This window comes from Rhagoletis pomonella, unplaced genomic scaffold (genome assembly GCF_013731165.1).
Source record: "Rhagoletis pomonella isolate Grant_MI unplaced genomic scaffold, Rhpom_1.0 Rhpom_scaffold_00016, whole genome shotgun sequence".
NCBI classification, from domain to species: Eukaryota; Metazoa; Arthropoda; class Insecta; order Diptera; family Tephritidae; genus Rhagoletis; species Rhagoletis pomonella.
In genome coordinates this window covers 4,208,745-4,227,209 of record NW_023458570.1, presented here as the reverse complement: position 1 = coordinate 4,227,209, position 18,465 = coordinate 4,208,745, and the positions used below count along the sequence as shown (strand labels likewise).

Here is an 18,465-nt window from a genome sequence, read left to right as displayed (position 1 = left end):
CACGCCCGCCTGCCTTATAACGGTAATTTACAGGAACACGAAAACTGCGATAAATCAATAACTACTGCAGCTAATTCACTTAAAATCAACAATTGCAATAACTACTTCGCAGAAAACTATAATATTATAAACTTTTGGATAATGGGGGTGGCACCGCCCACTTGTGACCACAAATGTGTATCTCGGTAACCGATTTATAAATTTCTACCAAACTCTGTGCGCTTAATAACCGTGGTACGGAAAAAAATTGGGTTGAAAATTATTCAAATCAGACTAAAATTGAACCCGGTTCCCATATAACGGTTAATTTCGGATATACGAAAACTGCGATATTTTAATAACTGAGGATGCTAATTTGCTCCAAGTTAATAGTTACAACAATCTCCTACAATAAATAACACTGCTATAGACTTTAAGGAATTGGGCGTGTCACCGCCTACTTTATGACTACAAAGTTGTATCTCGGTAACCACCTTATCCATTTGTACCTAACTTAGTTCAATTATATCATTAAGTCTTACTCTGTATATTATCAAAAACGTTGAAATCGGGAAAAACACCCCTGTTTATCATGCAAAGGTAGTTCAGAGAAAGTTGAAGCGACGGAAGTTCGGTTTCGCCCGAACTTAGACTTCTTTACTTGTGAGTTGAATATTCTTCAGAGTATTTTATTTTGATAAAAAATATAACCACCAAACCATATAACGGGGTAACGAGACAGGTCAGACTAAGGGTCTATACATTCTCTCTTTAAAACATGTTTTGTTTTCAAAATCGGATGAAAAATAGTCAAGCTGTTAATAGATAAGTGCATCAAGAACGAACATAACGGTTGTTTTTAAATTAAATAAAAATGGAGGGTTCAGGAACTATTTTATGTTGTACTCAACCATAGCTACAACCTACACTAGGTTTTGTTTCGGGTGTATTTCAAAACTTTTTTTGTAGCGCCGTGTTATTATTATTTGTCTGACTAAAACTAATAAGTTCCGACAAGTTTATCTTAGAGGACAGACTATTACTGCGCATGTAAGAACGCAGCCATTTCGGACCGGTTAGGTAAATTGTGAGCACAGAGATTTTAGGTCAGCCCAACAGTTTGCACGCATGGAAGTAAGAGAAATATATTGAGGTTGTTCTTCATTGTGTTGTGCTTCAGACTGAAAAGGTATTCTACTTATTATGGAGGCTACTATAGCGGTCTTTTCAGATAATATAAGAGCCTTAAAAAATGGCATCCTAATATGATTGACGGAAGTACGAAAACAGGCTGTTATCAAAAAGGTCGGAAAAAGTGCATGGAGGAATTGGACGAAGCCAGTATAATCCAGCTGCCCATAAACATTACAAGCTTCCAGAGTTGAATGGCAAATAACTAATTATTCATTTCTATTCTATTGAATATTTTTAAGAAAACTTCTGATTAGGTAAACTCCACATAGAACATTTCGTAATTGGACTTCGGTTTTTAAACATCTAGGTTGACCTGTCTCGTTACCCCGTTATATGGTTTGGTGGTTATATTTTTTATCAAAATCAAATACGCTGAAGGATAATAAACTCAAAAAAAAAATCACAGGTATGCCTACATATTATGTACATATCGTCACTAGACAAGAACAGTGTTGCCGCGAATCATTTTTAGTGGTAGCCAAATTCCTTTTAAAAAAGGGCTAGAAAGAGCTAAAAATAATTTACTGGCGCCGGCATGCTGGCATCATCTATGGGCAGTGTGCAAACCTCTACCACATATTTTTTAAAATTTGGGTGTCTACCGCATCTACCACACAAGGCTTAAAATCTACCACATTTTTAGGCAGAACATTTGTTTAAAATTTTCACAAAAGTCTAAAATTTCAACTCAATTCTTATACGAAATTTAAAAATTAATCAGTAAATTTGTAAAAAGGTATATCATAAATTTTGCTTTAAATATATCTGTGCCTTAACTTTTTAATATTTCAAAAATCCGCATATTTGTATTTGCTAAAGTATTATGCAATGGAAAAATAATTTGGTCGATTTTTTTGCATAAATCAATCTGTAGGATATTTCTCAAATTAATGAAAATATTTTTTTCTTCATGATTATATTCTCTAACTAGAAAACTAATGGTATACTTGTTTTTGCACCGATTACGTTGAATCTGTACGATATTTCCCGATCTAAGTTTTGAGTTGTGCCTCTTTTGACAACGGTGTGCGATATGTATACTCAATAAAAATATGAATTGGAAAATCTACCACATCTTATTCAAATCTACCACATCTTTTTGCCGATTTTAAACACTAAAATAAAAAGGGGTTTGCACACTGTCTATGAGCCCTTTAACAAATTAAGCATATTTAGGGCTGTAAACCTATCTATCTAGATAAGTTAACTGCCCTAACACTTTTGAAGTTTATATAAAAACGTAAGGAACGTACAATACATATACACATACATAGTCTTTCTTAGTTTAAAAATGCATCCCTTCATAAATGAAAAAAATAGATCAAGTTAAGCATATACCACTTTTTCATGTCAAGGATGAATAAATTTTCCAAAGGACTAAAAAAAAGGGCTAGTGGCTGTTCTAAATTTATGTGGCCAAAAAAAGTATGTGGTAGCTAAATCTAGCCACCAAAGGGCTGAAATGGCAACACTGGACACGAATAAAGGCGCGAGCTTAAAAGTTGACCGCGAAAAAAACGCATAAAAGAACTTCAACGAAGAAAAAATTTTTGGGGAATAATGCTGAAGTGACAGTCCTTGGCTTGGTAGACATCTATGATTACGCGTCTTTCTTCGCCGTCAACGCGTAAACCTAGTCCTTTTTCGTCAATGCGTCCTTTTTCGCCTTCAAAATAATGGCGCGCCTATATTCGTGTCTAGTGACGATATAATAAATTTGAAAAATAAGAATAAATGCAATTTTTGCAGGTGCTTATTTTCAAAACGTGAGATAGCATAGAAGAGATTCCAAAGAGCATATGAAACCATGAAGCCACTCTAATCCTGATCATATTTAGATAGTATTACTGATCCATTGCAACTGAGTATTAGTTAGATTAAAGAACTCTACCTCCTTAAAAAATATTTTTTGTTTAACCAAGTTTTAAGCGCGAGACAGACGAGCATTCTTATACAGATAAACTAGCACATAAATGTGCATAATAATTTTGCCCTTACAGGCAAGGTCGTGGGTTCGAGTCCCACGACCAGTAGAATTTTCATTTATTTCGTTTTTATTAATTTTTTATAGGCTCTATATTTTTTTAACGTTGCTTTCAGTTAAATGTTGCTGACTTTTTAATAAAATTCAAATCTAAAAATTTAAATTAACTAATAGTAAAACAAAAAATGTTATATAAAATAAAGCAAATGAAAACAAAGTAAAGTAAAATTAAATACATAAATAAAAATAAAATAAAATAAATAATAAAAACAAAAAATTTGTTGGCAATCGCTCCAACCGAGGATCGAGCAGCTACAGGCTTGTAGCACGCAACTCTCACCACTCGGCTATCGCGGACTTGTACCAGTGTCGTTTTTACCAGTGTTGTCATCGAAAATTCCTCTGATCCGAGTTAATTCCCAAAAATTTCGTGCATTTGCTCGGCTGTTTATGCGCATTTGAAAGAGTAAAATGCATGAGTTAACCCGGCGAGAATGTAGCTGGGTGTGACATACCCATCCTGTTACTTATATGAGTGTATTTTTTTCTCTAGTTATTCAAACGTTTCGTTGTTTTGTGTAGCTATAATCAAAGCACTGAGTTAGAGAATTGTGGCGTGATCGCAGTGGGGCGGTGGCTTTTGCTCGAGTTACAAGCTTGCTAACATCGCTTGGTATGTAATATTACAACATTTATTCTTCAGAGAATCTCATTCCAAGTAAATGAACCTCCACATTCATCATCCCAATATGTGGAAAGCCATATGTATGGAGTATACGGTATTTTTTTGTAAATACACTTTCCTTTTAATCTTTTGTGGATTTTTTTAAAGTACCAAAATTTTTGTTTGAAAAGTTTATAATTTCATGTTTCTTCAATTATTTGTAATAATAAAAGTGTTAAACTGCATATATTTAAATTAAATTGAACTACAACATTGCCTGTTACAGTAAAGCATCTTTAATTCACTGCAAATTCTATGTCAAATACATTTTGGAGTATATTTTCTATGCGGGTATATCATACCCTGCCACATACCCTTAGTAACATTTTGTTACCACAGTCCCGCCGGGTAAATGCAACTAAATGCTGTTTATGCAAATAAGTGAACCCGTTTGTCACCCGTATTAGATTGCTGAACATGAATATAATACTCACTAACTTTTTGTAAAAAAAAACTCTCCGTTAAATAACGAAATTTTGACGATTTTTTGCATGGTGGTTTATTGTTTTTAATACCGTAAACTTTATTTGAGGGTTATCTTGAAAACAATTGTGATCACCTTTTTCGCAACAGGTCTTATGACCTATTGTTGAAAAAATGGCCAATAGGTGAATAAAATTACATCTAAAATATTAAGCAGCAAATTTTACTGTGGACTCACGAAAAATACAAAGGTCCGCGGATGAAAGTGAAAGAGTAAATATATAAACTATTATGAAAAGTAATTAAATGTTTTCACCAAAAAGGAGAAACTTTAACCTTGGGTATAACAAATGTTGATGAGATGAAGCAACACCTTCCTGGGTTTTGACTACCAAGTGTAGAACGTCTGGGCATAGTTTCAAGGCCCTTAAATGAGTGCTTCCGCGAGCGACAAAAATCCTGAACACACTTTGGTTGAGATGGCACAACCCCTGAGCCCCGCAAATGAAGTTTTACGACTGGCCTTATAACATTGAAAAAAGATTTACTACTATGCAAAAAATCGTCAGATTTCCAGTCCTATCGATCCTTATTTAATTGCACCAAACGTTTCTCAAAATAGCATAATTATTTTTGAAACATACTCTAGATGACATTTGAAATAATACGCGTGCATGTATCCCCCATAAGTTTCCCAAATACCTATTTTTGTGTGCTCATTAACAGTTCGGACCAACTGGATTTTCACCAAATATGCAAACAATTAACATTCAAATTCAACACTGCTATTTAAAATCCTCTCCATTTCACGTCAATGGAAGTTTTCATTTTCCATTTTCGGATTAAAAGTTACTACTTATTTGCTTAAACAAATATTTATAAAGCATTAGCGCTATTTGTACTTACACATTATTGGCATTTTTATGGCAGCCAATTCGGGTGGCATTGGCCCGCCAATTGGTATTTGCAGCGGAGTAATATCGAATGCAGTCATATCATCCTCGCCGCCACCCTCATCGTCATAATTGATAATATTCTCTCGCACATCATCATCCGGGCCGGGATATTTAATGTGCGCCTCGCGTCGGCGATTATAAACGACGAATACGAGCACTAGAACTAGAAATGGGAAAGTAGAGGGAGTGAGTCAACCGAGATTGCATTGGATGTTAGTACATGAATTGAAAATACGATTTATATGAAAATATGCATATATGTATTTAAGTACATACATCCGTATGCATATGCAATGGTACATATTTGAGGAATTAATAAATTTCAAATGCAGTATTCAGCATATTCCTGTACAGAGCGACGTCGGCGGCACTTATCTCGCCACAAAGCTATTCCATTCAACGTTCGTTCTTGTTAATTTATGTATGTATGTATATCGTACATAATCTATTTTCGCAACAACGCTACCGCTAAGTTTTATACTTAAAAACTCAAAATGCATAGTTTTATATACAAAATACAACTTTTTAACTAACTAACGATTTTTTTCATTTTACATCTGTGCGCATTTCATATTCATATAAGTACCTTAATGCTTTATGAGTGCATGCGTGCTATAGTAAATTATGTAGATAAAGTAGTAGTAGTAACGAGCTGACAAGCGTGCGCAGTAGCTCTGAGTGCAAGCAAATATTTTACTAAAGCAAAAATGTTAAAGTAATCAAATAAGTTACTTTTCCTACTTGTACAAATATTATATACACAAGTACGTAAGCATAAATAAGTTGAATGCGCTTTTTATCGCTTTAATGGCGTGCACCCCCATATACTTAAATATGTATACATGCATACATATGCATATTTGTGTGGAAATGTATATGTCTTTAAATATTTTATATAAATATGTGTACACCCAGCAAACACAGTCTCTAACGTCAGACAAATTTGGATTTCTACATTAGATAACTGGGGTAATTTTCTAATCGTTCTCGAGTCGATGACGAAGTTCGAGAACTTCATTCGATTCGAGAAATAACGCAAATTCAAATAAATGTAAATAAGCAATATTCCAAATGAATGAATCATAAATAATGTTTAAGTTCAAATAATTCATTATTATTTTATTGCAAATACATTTATACAAATTTTACAAACAAAGCGTTTTACTTATTAAGGCAAAACAGCAGTTTGAAATTCACATTCGAATCCCTTAGAGACCAATATTAGAATTCGATTAGAGAATTAATATTTTCTCGAGTGGAGAACTATGTCCCATTTTTGTTGAGATCGCTATGATTCTCAATAGTTTTTCGAGCCGTCCTCTAACGTTTGAGATTGGAGAATGTGGCTAGTGGGCACAACCATGGGCGTAGCCAGGTAGGGGCGGGGGGTGCTCGAGCCCCCCCTAACATTCAAATTTTCCTTATATATATATAAAATAGTACCCTGAAATGCCAGCTTAATAGCGTCGAGCCCTCCTCCCCCCCCCCTAAATTTCATTCTGGCTACGCCGATGGGCACAACCATTATACAACTTGCTGGGCGTATTTGTAAATAGACTAAATGCAGCTTCCATAACTAAACCAAATACCCACAAACAAATACCTGATAACCAACAATCGTATTTGTATGCGAGTTTATGTGTGCTGCGTCTGTATGTGGGTAAGTAAATTACAAATTTGTTCACCCTTTCGGTTACGCACGAATGAAATGCATCAGTTTGTGGTAGCGATGGTGGATGCGGCAACACGTTGCCTGCCACACGCGGGGCATTAATTACTTGCAACAAGAAAATACATATTTGAAAATTTTATACACAGCTAAACCAACACAATCCGTTTGCTGCTGTTGTTTATGTATGTAGTGCTCTAAGTTACGTACACTGCAAATGCAATATGCAGTGCATTAAATTAACAATGTTGCAAAATCACGCCAGCGAATTTTAGAATAGAAGCAGCCGCAACAGTTGCAATTTCGCTACATGCAGAGCAGAAATCCATTTATAAATTCGCATAACTCTGCACCCCTTTGTTACATACGTTGAAGCTTTATTTAGTATAACACCTGCAACCAATTCATTTTGAAACCTTAAAAGAGAGATAAACTGGTGATATTTTTGTTTTTTGCAAAAATACGTTGAGTTTAATTAAATATCCCTGAGCTTTTGTTGGTTCTTTTTCGACTGAAGTTAATTAATATTCTTTTTCTTTACGTATGGGGGTTTTCAATACGATTTGCTACTCATTTATGTAACTCATCTGGTGGTTGATGCAATATAAAAAGCATTCGTTTACATTACGTATACGCCCCAGTGAATGATGTATCATTAATTTTGTAGACATACATATGCACATACTTATATAAGTATTTGCCACAACGAATGATATACCATTGCATTTCATTGCGCCTCGGGTTTAAAGTTTTGTATCTATGCATAACTATCAAAAATTCTCACTGTGGTGTTTAAGAAATTCGTATTTTTATTTGACATTTATCTGTTTAATTTTTTTATTCACATTACTAGTGGTGTAATCTTGATAAAAAACAGAAGGCAGCTTCAACAAAATATGTTGAACTTTCATAAATTGTAAGCACTATCATCAGCCTTTCCGGAGTTATTTTTTACCATATTTATACCAATGAAATAATATTTCAAATATAAATTAATTATAATTTTTTTAAAGGTATTAAAGGTAAACTGTATAAAAGGCCTCGTCGTAATTGTTCTTCTTATCTATCTCTATCTATCGGTTGATCCATCTATAACTTTTTTTATGGTAGAGTACTGGAACTTGGTGCAGAAATATTTAGGCATATGAAATCAATCGCAAACTTATGGAGAAAATTAGAGAAATTGGTACGGACATATGTGAAATCAATAGCAAAAATTGGAGCTTTTAGAAAACAGGGCCTGGCACTTCCCAATGAAAAAGAATTTTTTCTACTGCATATCTCTGGAAGTGTTAGTGGTAGAGTACTGGAACTTGGTATGGAGATATACATACATATGAAATCAATCCCATGCTCATGGATAAAATTGGGGCAATTTAAAAAGGGGGTGTGGCGCCTTCCAAACGTGCTGAAACTTTTACCTATCTTTGTATGTATATATAAGATTTCACAGTTGCAGTAAAAATGTCTGCCAAATTTTACCAAAAATCTATTGATGTATTGTCATTTTTTAACTTATAAACTAAACACGCACAGAAAATTATAGCCAACTTTGTTTAATAAAATTTTAATTTGAGAGGAACCTAATTTTCTCCTATAGAAATGTGATAGTGATTTCTTTGGAATTATGAGTTTATTGGCTCAAAACCAAACTTGAAAATTCCTCTATTTCTTGCATGACTTTTTACCTTTTTAAAGGATAAAATGGGCAACCAGTGAATTAGTTTTACATTCTGCACCCATTTACAAACAGGGTGGAAGTATGCTGGTGTACGAGGAGTGACCTACAAGTTTTTATCCAATCATGAAAAATGTCTTGACCAAATTTTTGTCTGACCTATTGCTTCTAGTAAATTGAATTTTTCAAATACTATTTCATGCTAAAAGTGCTTTTTATGCCATTTCTGTAATCCTGTTATTATATTTTTATACCCGAGCGCACTTGTGCACAAGGGTATATTAATTTTGTTCACATAACGGTTGTTTGTAACAGCCAAAACGAATCGAGATAGATATAGGCAAATGTATACATAAATGATCAGGATGAAAAAAGAAATCAGAAAGAAATCTGTCTGTCCGTCCGTCCGAGTACACGATAACTCGAGCAAAAATTGAGATATCTCAACGAAATTTGGTATGTAGGTTTCCCTTAATCCAAGGTAGGTTGGTATTGAAAATGGGCGAAATCAGACTTTAACCACGCCCACTTCCCATATAGCGGTAATTTCCAGAAATACGAAAACTGCGATGTTTTAGTAACTACTGAAGATAATTCACTCAAAATTGATATTTACAATAATTTTTATACGAAAAAGAAGAATATTATAAATTTTTGGAAAATGGGCGTAGCCACGCCCAGTTATGGTTACATGTGTATATCTTGGTAACCGCTGCACCAATTTCTTCCAAACTTGGCACAGTTGTTGGCATTGGTACAGCATAAAAAATCGCCGAAACTTTTTAAAATCGGACAATAACCACGCCCACATCCCATATAACGGTAATTTAGAGAAATACAAAATCTTCGATAAATCAGTAAATATTGAAGCTAATTTATTCAAAATTGATGCTTGCAACAATTCTTTACCAAGAAATACGTTTATGGTAAAATTTTGGAAAATGGGCGTGGCACCGCCCACTTATGATCACATATAAGTGTATCGGTAAGCGTTCTACCAATTTGTACCAAACTCGGTGTGGTTATTGTGCTTGCCACATATAAGCAAAACGTTGAAAATTATTGAAATCGGACTAAAATAACGGCCGCTTCTCATATAACGGTAAATTTCAGAAATGCTTGAAACTTCAATATTTCGAAATTGAAGGACGCTAATTTACTCAAAATTGATACACCCCGGCTTACCATCTAGCGGAAGGTTTCGGAAAGGTGAAAAAACATATATTTAATACTTGCGCCGGGTATTTAATGTTCGGCTCCGCCCGAACTTAGACTTTCTTACTTGTTTTGAATGAAGTAGTACTGGTCGACCAAAAAAGGATTTTAGCAAGTGCAGTTTAAAAACTAAAACATGGTCAGCGTCCCCAAAAACCCTCGAGTAACAAGTTTCGAGCGAATTCAATAAATTTTCAAAAATTATTTCGTCATATTTTATCCGCGAAAGCAAAAAGTGCTTGCTAGTAAAACAGACGTGCTTTCTTGAGCTCCGTACATTCCATACTGTTTTCGTGTTTTTTTTTCTGCTTTATAAACATAAGCTGGTCTTATGTGAATTTGCTTCGGCTCGTGCATCTGAGCGTGTTGTTGTAAAATGTACATCATCACCTGGGCATTAACAAGAAACGCTTAAGTTTGTCAGCTGGATACCTGCTAAGTTTTTATTTTTCTGGTGAGTTATGTCTTCTACTCCTGCTGTACCTCTCAAACGACGTTCGAGTAAAGGCTATCCCTCCAACAACATGAAAGCTGCGAAGTTGGATGAGAGCACAGTCTTAAATACATACTTTCAACGCTGCGAGATTTGGAGGAAAAAGTGCAAAGACAAACAGACAAATTGAAGTTGGTGTTCGAGGGGATCTCATCCAGGGCATCTAGTTGCATTACAAAAAAAAAAGAAACAAATATATGGGAAGAAATACTTTTTAATTTTAATTAAATTTAAGAAAAACAAAAAAAACCTAAATAAAAAATATAAATAAAAGAAATATTATAAAACAAAAATAAAATAAAAAAATTTTCCCTGCACCAGGGCTTGAACCTGGTACCTCAGGCATACCACGCGAGTGCTTTGCGCTGTTGGCCTTTGCGACTGTTGGAGCGCCGCGAGCAAAAAGGCATACTAATGCTTTTCAAAGGGGATGAATTATCAAACTATCTCATCAACTGGTATGATGCTACTAGTATTTCTACTAGTAGATGCTGATGCATAGCCTGACAATTGACATCTCGTAGGACATCGCAATGTTAAAAATACCAGTCGCTAACATTGAAAAAGGATAGAACGTGACCTAGTTGGGCTGAAACGCAAACTGGTAGAATTCTAGTTCACAACTAGTAGCTTTCTCTGCAGGACAGATATTGAGAGTAAACTCACAAAGCGGATCGACGAAGAGATTGCAAGCATAACTACGAAAACTCAAGTGTGCCGCCAAAATAGCATCGCTTGAGGAGAGTGTGAGTGATCTCGAAAGTAAGCTGTGCTTGCTTATCAACCGGCTTGAATGCCAGCAAACGGTGGCCGCTCCTGATTTCAGTGCTGACGCTGTTGTTTTTGGTTTGCCGCAAATTGAGGGTGAAAAACTAAAGGGCGCTTTCAACCAGATTTGCATGTCTCTTGATTTCTTGGCGCCACAAATAAGGGATATATTCCGCACTAAACCGCGCTCAAATCAAAGCAACAGTTCTGCAGTTATAGTGAAATTTCACACCCCGCTTGACCGAAACCGTACTTTAAAAGCATTCAGAGAATTTCGTAATAGAACAAAGCAGCCGATTACTCAAAGCGCCATCGGTCCTGAGGGACGATTAAAGATTTTTGAAAGTCTTACAATTATCAACAGAAAGCTTTTACAAGAAGCTGTCAAACTAAGATGCTCAGGTAAACTAAGATCTGTTTCCACTTTGCGGGGTGCTGTACATGTACGAGTGGAAATAGATCAACCTGCTAGAAAAATTTTAGATCCTACTGACTCACAATGTTACTATAGCGCCTAATTTATTTGTTAGTTTTATTTTATATTGATGTTACTCTTGGAATTATAAGCTTTGTATTTACATATCATTTGTTCATGATCTGCTTGGTTTCAACTCTCAATACTCTCTTTAAACTTATTATAATAATGTTGCTTTTGTTTAATTTCTTCTGTGTTGCTTATGTCTCCTAGTAATGTTATGAATGATGAAAACAATCTGGCCATGTTGAATGTTTTATGTGGTAGGCAGAAAGGGTTTAATATCGTGCACTTTATTGCACGTAGTCTTAATAGTGCTAAAATTGACTTTATTAGGCATGTCTTTGAAAGCTCGTCCGTAGATGTTGTGTGTGATGTGAGCGATGTATGCTATAGCCTGAAAAACTACAATATTGCCCGAAATGACAGAGTAGGGAAGAGAGGTGGTGGTGTGGCGATATAATGCAAGAGCTACATTGACATCAAGATTGTATCTACATCAATTGGGAATGGCATTGAATTCCTTTTGGTGGAGTTGTCTAATGAAGCTACTGATGTTTTGGTTTCCTGCGTGTATAACCCACCTAAGTCAACTCGTCTCACACCGTATTTTGAAATTTTGTCGTCTTTTGTTGTGGATTATGTCAATATTGTTATTTGTGGTAAGTTCAATGTAAACCTACTTTCCCGTGAGTCACTTGGTTTCATTGATGCTGTAGCAGGTGTTGGACTGTCTATTGTCAATACTACGATACCCACTCGGTATGAGTGTAATGCTAACCCCAGCTTACTTGATTATTTTATTGTCTCTGACCAATCTTTAGTTTTAAAATTTGATCAGCTGTCTTTCGTTTCTGGCCATGACCTTATATTTGTGCTCTTGATAATGCTTTTGACTGTCCCAGGAAAACTAACACTTTCTCGTTTAGGGATTATAAATCCTTGAAAACTGACTCTCTGTTCTCACATCTTTCATGCATTAATTGGTGCGATTGTTGGAAGCTTGTTACTGTGAATGGCAAACTTAGCTTCCTCAGTAAGGTTTCGCTAGATGCGTTTAATTGTTTCGTCCCTCGCCTTGAGTGTAACAGCAAATTGTCTTGTCCTTGGTTCAATGTTAAGGTGGAGTCAGCTATTAAAAGGAAAAATAGATAATACTGTGTTTGGAAAAGGTATCCCTCCAAATCTAACTGGGAAGCCTTTAAGAGTGCACGCAATATTTCCACTAATATTATCAGGAAGGAAAAGCTGAAATATTTCGCTTCGAAACTGGATCCTGCCCTTCCTCCCTCAGCTTTGTGGCGTAATATAAAAAATTTACGTATTTACTCGCAACGCCTCTGAATGTAAATTAAATGATGATGTGCTAAATAACTCTTTCCTTAAATCTCCAGTGTTAGGGGCTACTCCTACTTCTCTATTGCCCATGACGAGTTCCAGGTATATAGGCACAGAATTAGAATTTGTAGCAGTTAGTAAATACGACGTTATAAGATGCGTGCTAGATATCAAGTCAGAAGCGACAGGAGAGGACGGTCTCCCAATAAAGTTCATTAAGATTGCCCTACCTTACGTTGTTGGCGCTCTTACGCACATTATCAACCATAGCATTACGACCTCTTGGTTTCCGAATGAGTGAAAGATTGCATCTGTAAGGCCGGTAGCGAAAAAATCATCCGCTAGTGCTCCAAATAATTTCCGGCCTATTAGTATTTCACCTTCACTTTCAAAGGTTTTTGAAGCGTTGTTGGCAGAACAAATAAATGAACATGTTCATAGACACAGTCTAATTTCCAATTTACAAGCCGGATTTAAGAAAGGACATAGCTGCTCAACGGCAATGCTTAAAATAATTGATGATATACGATTGTCATATGACAAAAATCAATTAACACTACTTTGCTTACTTGACTTTTCAAAAGCATTTGACTCTGTTAATCATGACATATTGTGTACTAAACTTAAAGAGTATTTCGGATTTGGAAAGGATTCCTTGAAGCTTATGGGGAGCTACGTATCTGACAGATTCCAGTGTGTACAAATCGGTACAAATATCTCTAAACTTGAGCCGGTTTCCTCGGGGGTTCCTCAAGGTTTAGTCCTTGGTCCTCTTCTATTCAGTTTGTTCATAAACGATGTTTCTCTTACATGTAAATTCGCAAATATTCATGCCTATGCGGATGATATTCACATATATCTATCTAATAATTTTGGAAATATTGATGTATTAGTAAGCCAGCTTAATTGTGACCTGGCTGCCATTGAGCAATGGTCTAAGGATAATAATCTTCTCCTGAACTCTAGTAAGTCATATGTAAATATTACCAATTGAAAAGAAGAAGCTTAATACTACTGCCATACCTCATCTAGTTATTGGTAATAAACCAATACAATTTATAAGTGAAATCACTAATTTTGGCTTTATAATTAACTTGTCTTTTACCTGCACTGATCATATAAATTCGGTAGTTAGTAAAGTTTATGATACTATCAGAAATCTACGCAAAAGTGCAATATTTACGCCCATTACTACTAGGCGTAGACTTGTACTTCAAATGGTAATACCATTAATGACCTATTCTGAGCTGGTTTACCATAAATTAGACTCTGTTTCAGCTCATAAGTTATCTATACTATTCAATCATGTCACACGGTACGTTTACGGCCTAAGAAAATTTTACCACATTTCGAAGTGGAGAACGAGTTTGCTGCGATGTGAAATACATGATTTCCAAACGGCCCGGAGCTGTATATTTCTTTACCGGCTAATCACTACCAAGTCACCTTCTTATCTTTATGACAAGCTGATATTCCCAAAATCTGAGCGAACCAGAGATCTTATTGTACCCAATTTCAATTTTGCAACATTGACTAGACTGTTTTTCATAAATACTATTAGAAGTTGGAACTCCATTCCACAAAACTCTCATATATTCACACTTCTCTAACAACCCAAGCAGGCCATCAGAATTTAAATTAGTATAGTTTAGAATTAAGAATTAAGAATTATTTATTATTCATTATTTACTTATTTATTATGTTTTGTCCTGTGTAATCTCTAATGTATTCTATGTCCTCTTCATTCGTACCAAATTTTCTTGTGCAAAAAAAGAACACAATTCTTATTGTACTAATGCAACTCTTTGTTGATAAATAAATTCAAATTCAAAAATTCAAATTTTTAATCTTAAAAATTCATGGCCAGGTTCATAATCAGTGCCCCCAAAAACCCCCGTGTAACAAGTTTGGAGCAAACTCAATAAATTTTGCCCGCCATATTGAATTTTTGAAACTTGGCTGCAGATTTGTAATCAGTAGCCCTAAAAACTTGTATGTACATACGAAGTGGTGTACAAATCCATCAATGCTGATCTCTTTAAATAGTGTCGTCTCGCTAGATTCTTCATTCAGACCACTGTGGGACGAGTTTATGCTGTCGGAATAAAATTTAACTTGATTAGAGTACCATAGAACTATTGCCTTGCTGTCACGAGTACTGATTAAAAAGTAATTAAACTTAATTAAGTTTGCAAAGCGACAATGCTCACGTTCCTACACTGGACCAAGACGAGGTTAGGACAGGCAATAAGGCGGATTAAAAACACCAAATCTCCCGGATCTGACTATATACCGGTTCAATGAACTCTGTACAATCCATAATGTGCCATTTATCACTGAATAAGTATTCTTAATATTTCTTATAAGACATTGTCTACAACACTGTGCGAAAGACTGAAGTGCTTTAGGACCCAACTGATTAGACCTTATCAGTGTGGCTTCAGACCTGGTAAGTCCACCATTGACCAGATTTTCACAGCACGTGGAATCCTAGAGGAAATAGGAGATAAGCAATTCGGCGGACACCATCGTTGCCGGAAGGAGCAACTAACGCAAATTCGCGAAGGAGAAATGCAACAATTTTATATAAGTAAGTAATGTGTTAAATAATTCATTTACAAAGAACGTACCCATACACATAAAACTTTACTTCTCATATGCCGCAGTGTTTGATTGATGTCCGACCTAGCTCAAGCAAACTCCCTTTTTGCTTTGAAAGGCTAAAATTAAACTTTACTGTATCATTATCCGCCATTCAAGTGCCACGCGCATTTCACATACGATGTTAAGAGCTCATTCATTATGAATTTACAGCTTAAGCGTTAAAGTTAAGTATGATAAATTAAAAGCGTAAGAATTAGTTAATATCCATTGAAGATGGAATATTTGTACATATCGTCGTTTAAAGTACAAAACCGCGTATCAACAAAATGCAAAACCGCGTATGAAGATAAGGCAAAACCGCGTATGTGAATTATGTAAATTATCTTCAAGAGAGTAAAAACACTCATATTTTAAAATGGTTCTCTTTGGTAAAAAGCAATCACATACCTGGCCAGTATATTTCAGGACGAATGGATAAGGATTGAGCTAAGAGCTTGTGTGAGCAAATCCAATTTTTGGCAGCTAATGCCAGTCACGCGGTTTTGCAGAATGACGGTATGCGGTTTTGTACTTTAAACGACGATATGTACATTAGACTGTATCAGGATTTATGGACCGAAAAGAGTTCAATTTATTTCAAGCGATTTTGAACATACACAAAATCGGTTATTTGAGGACAGCAAAATATTTTTTCGGCACCCTATAAAAGTCGTTTTTTTCGATAAATTTTTTATTTTATGTCCGATTTCTATAAATAATACACCGTTATAAAGACTATTTTATTGCGTCAAACTGGAAAGTTTATTTCTTTTTCGAAAACGGTACCCTGTACGCGAAATTATATGTCAGAAAAATTATCTCCATATCAATTATAACCCATCTTCAGGAAAAATGTTAACCCATTTTCATTAAACAACAGCAACTTCTAGTAATAGTGTCAGATTTCACTAATTTTAAAGATTTCACTAGATTTAAATATGTCATTAAATTAAATTTTTTTGGGTTCAAGTTTGCGGTATCATTCTCGCCTATTAAGCTTAGCAAATATATATGTATGTATGTACATATTTACAAGGCGGTCTTCATCACAAACTGCGTCAGAGGATATGCTAACAACGTGAGCAAACCGTGCAGTATTTTGTCAATGGCGAAGGAAATTTGCAATAAGAATAATGATATAACGGTTTTACCTTACTATGTTTTAATCATGCAAATTATGAAACTTCAAAACTGCCTGCATCCATCAAAACAATTTTAAGTGAAACTAAACATTTTTGTATCAATTATGTTTCAATTTGTTTTGTGCGAATGATTTACTTAGATACTTAAAAATGCTTAGTCCGTGTTATAGATGGGCGGGTGAGTGATTTTGGCTCACGATCCCGCACGCTCACGATGATGATTTTGTAAATCATGCACACTCACTTGTTTCAAATCACGTTCACGCCCCTCACGAAGCCTAATTTTTTAATCACGCACACTTTTTCACGGATTTTTTTTCAAATTAAAGCATTATTTTTGTGACTAATATCTGATGAAAATTGCAGTCTCTCCAATGTGAAAGAAAAAATAAATAAATGCGCTTGTCGCATTACAGAATGCCTAGAGAGTAACTCCCCAGAAAAAAATGTTTCCAACAAGACGTTAGTTGAAAGTTAAAGAGTAAAAATAATTCAAATATCGCATGTTTATTAATACATATCGTAACTAGACACGAATAAAGGCGCGAGCTCAAAAGTTGACCGCGAAAAAAGGCACATAAAAAAAAACTTCAGCGAACATAGTCGACGGCGAAGAAAGACGCGTTAAAACATTTGATAGCGAAGAAGGACGCGGTCAACTACCCTGGAGGGAAAGCTACCAGTTATGAACCAGAATGCTACCAGTTTGCGTTTCAGCCCAACTAGTTCACGTGGTATCCTTTTTCAATGTTAGCGACTGGTATTTTTAACATGGCGGTGTCATAGGAGATGTCAATTGTCCGCTCCTGCATCAGCACGCTACCAGTAGAAATACTAGTAGCATCATACCAGTTGACGGGATAGACTGCCTATTCATCCCCCGTGAAAAGCATAAGTATGCCATTTTGCTCGCGGCGCTACAACAGTGGCAATGGTCGACAGAGTAAAGCTTTGGCACGTCAAATCAAGAGATCCGAGTTCGAAACTCAGAATACTTAACTTTCGAGGCGTCATCTACCTCTAGAGTTTTGATATGATACCAGGCGACGATGTTGATGTCTACATTTTCATAGGATCTTTGCAAAGCAAAGGTTTTATAGCAATGAATGGTGTTTGCGCACACAACATTGCAAGTTGATAAAAGCGTTGTAAAATACGCTTAAAGAGCTCAACTTTGAACGGCTATATCTTCTAAAAGGGAGCTAACTTTTCAAAAATGTTCTTAGGGTTTTGTTACCCTAGTCCAGTACTATCGACGTCGCTTCTCCGTTAGATTTCATTACCCTAAAATTGTTGCACAGTGTAGTTTTTAGTTTTTCATATTTTTGAGGTTATAAAGATTTTACAAGTTTTTGGCTCTTTTTGATTGGCTAGAGCAGAAAGCTTTCTGTTGCAACTCTGCGCGGAACTGGTTTTTAAACGAATTAAATGATTTAACTGGTTTAATTTTCCAACGATTGCATGCGATCTAACTTGTTTACGAACAACACGTTTTGTACATTTAACGATTTAGTTCCAGCTAATTTAAAATGTTTAACTGATCAATTCTAACGTATATAATCTTAATGAGTTTTTCCGTGACTGTGTTTGCTTACGCGGAGTTATAGTGTTGCGGTTGTATGGTCAAATGCGTTCATTTTAAAACGTATTGTGGACTTGGTTTACAATTGTAAGTATGTAAGCGTAATGCTAAAAATGCAACAGATATTGTTTAGACGCGACTGCTAACACCAGGCGCCTAAATGCATGCTATGTACTGCTGCATGTGCAAAAATTTCCTTCAT

At 35.5% G+C, this 18,465-nt stretch overlaps 1 protein-coding gene across 1 annotated transcript in view; it reads right to left on the bottom strand.

Annotated features, from left to right (window-relative positions):
• LOC118749434 (neural-cadherin-like) overlaps positions 1–18,465 on the bottom strand; it is a 201,473-nt gene that overhangs the window by 59,535 nt on the left and 123,473 nt on the right. The window contains exon 6 of the mRNA XM_036484236.1: positions 5,211–5,423. Coding sequence (XP_036340129.1) covers positions 5,211–5,423 — 213 coding nt within the window. The remainder of the gene's footprint in view (positions 1–5,210; positions 5,424–18,465) is intronic.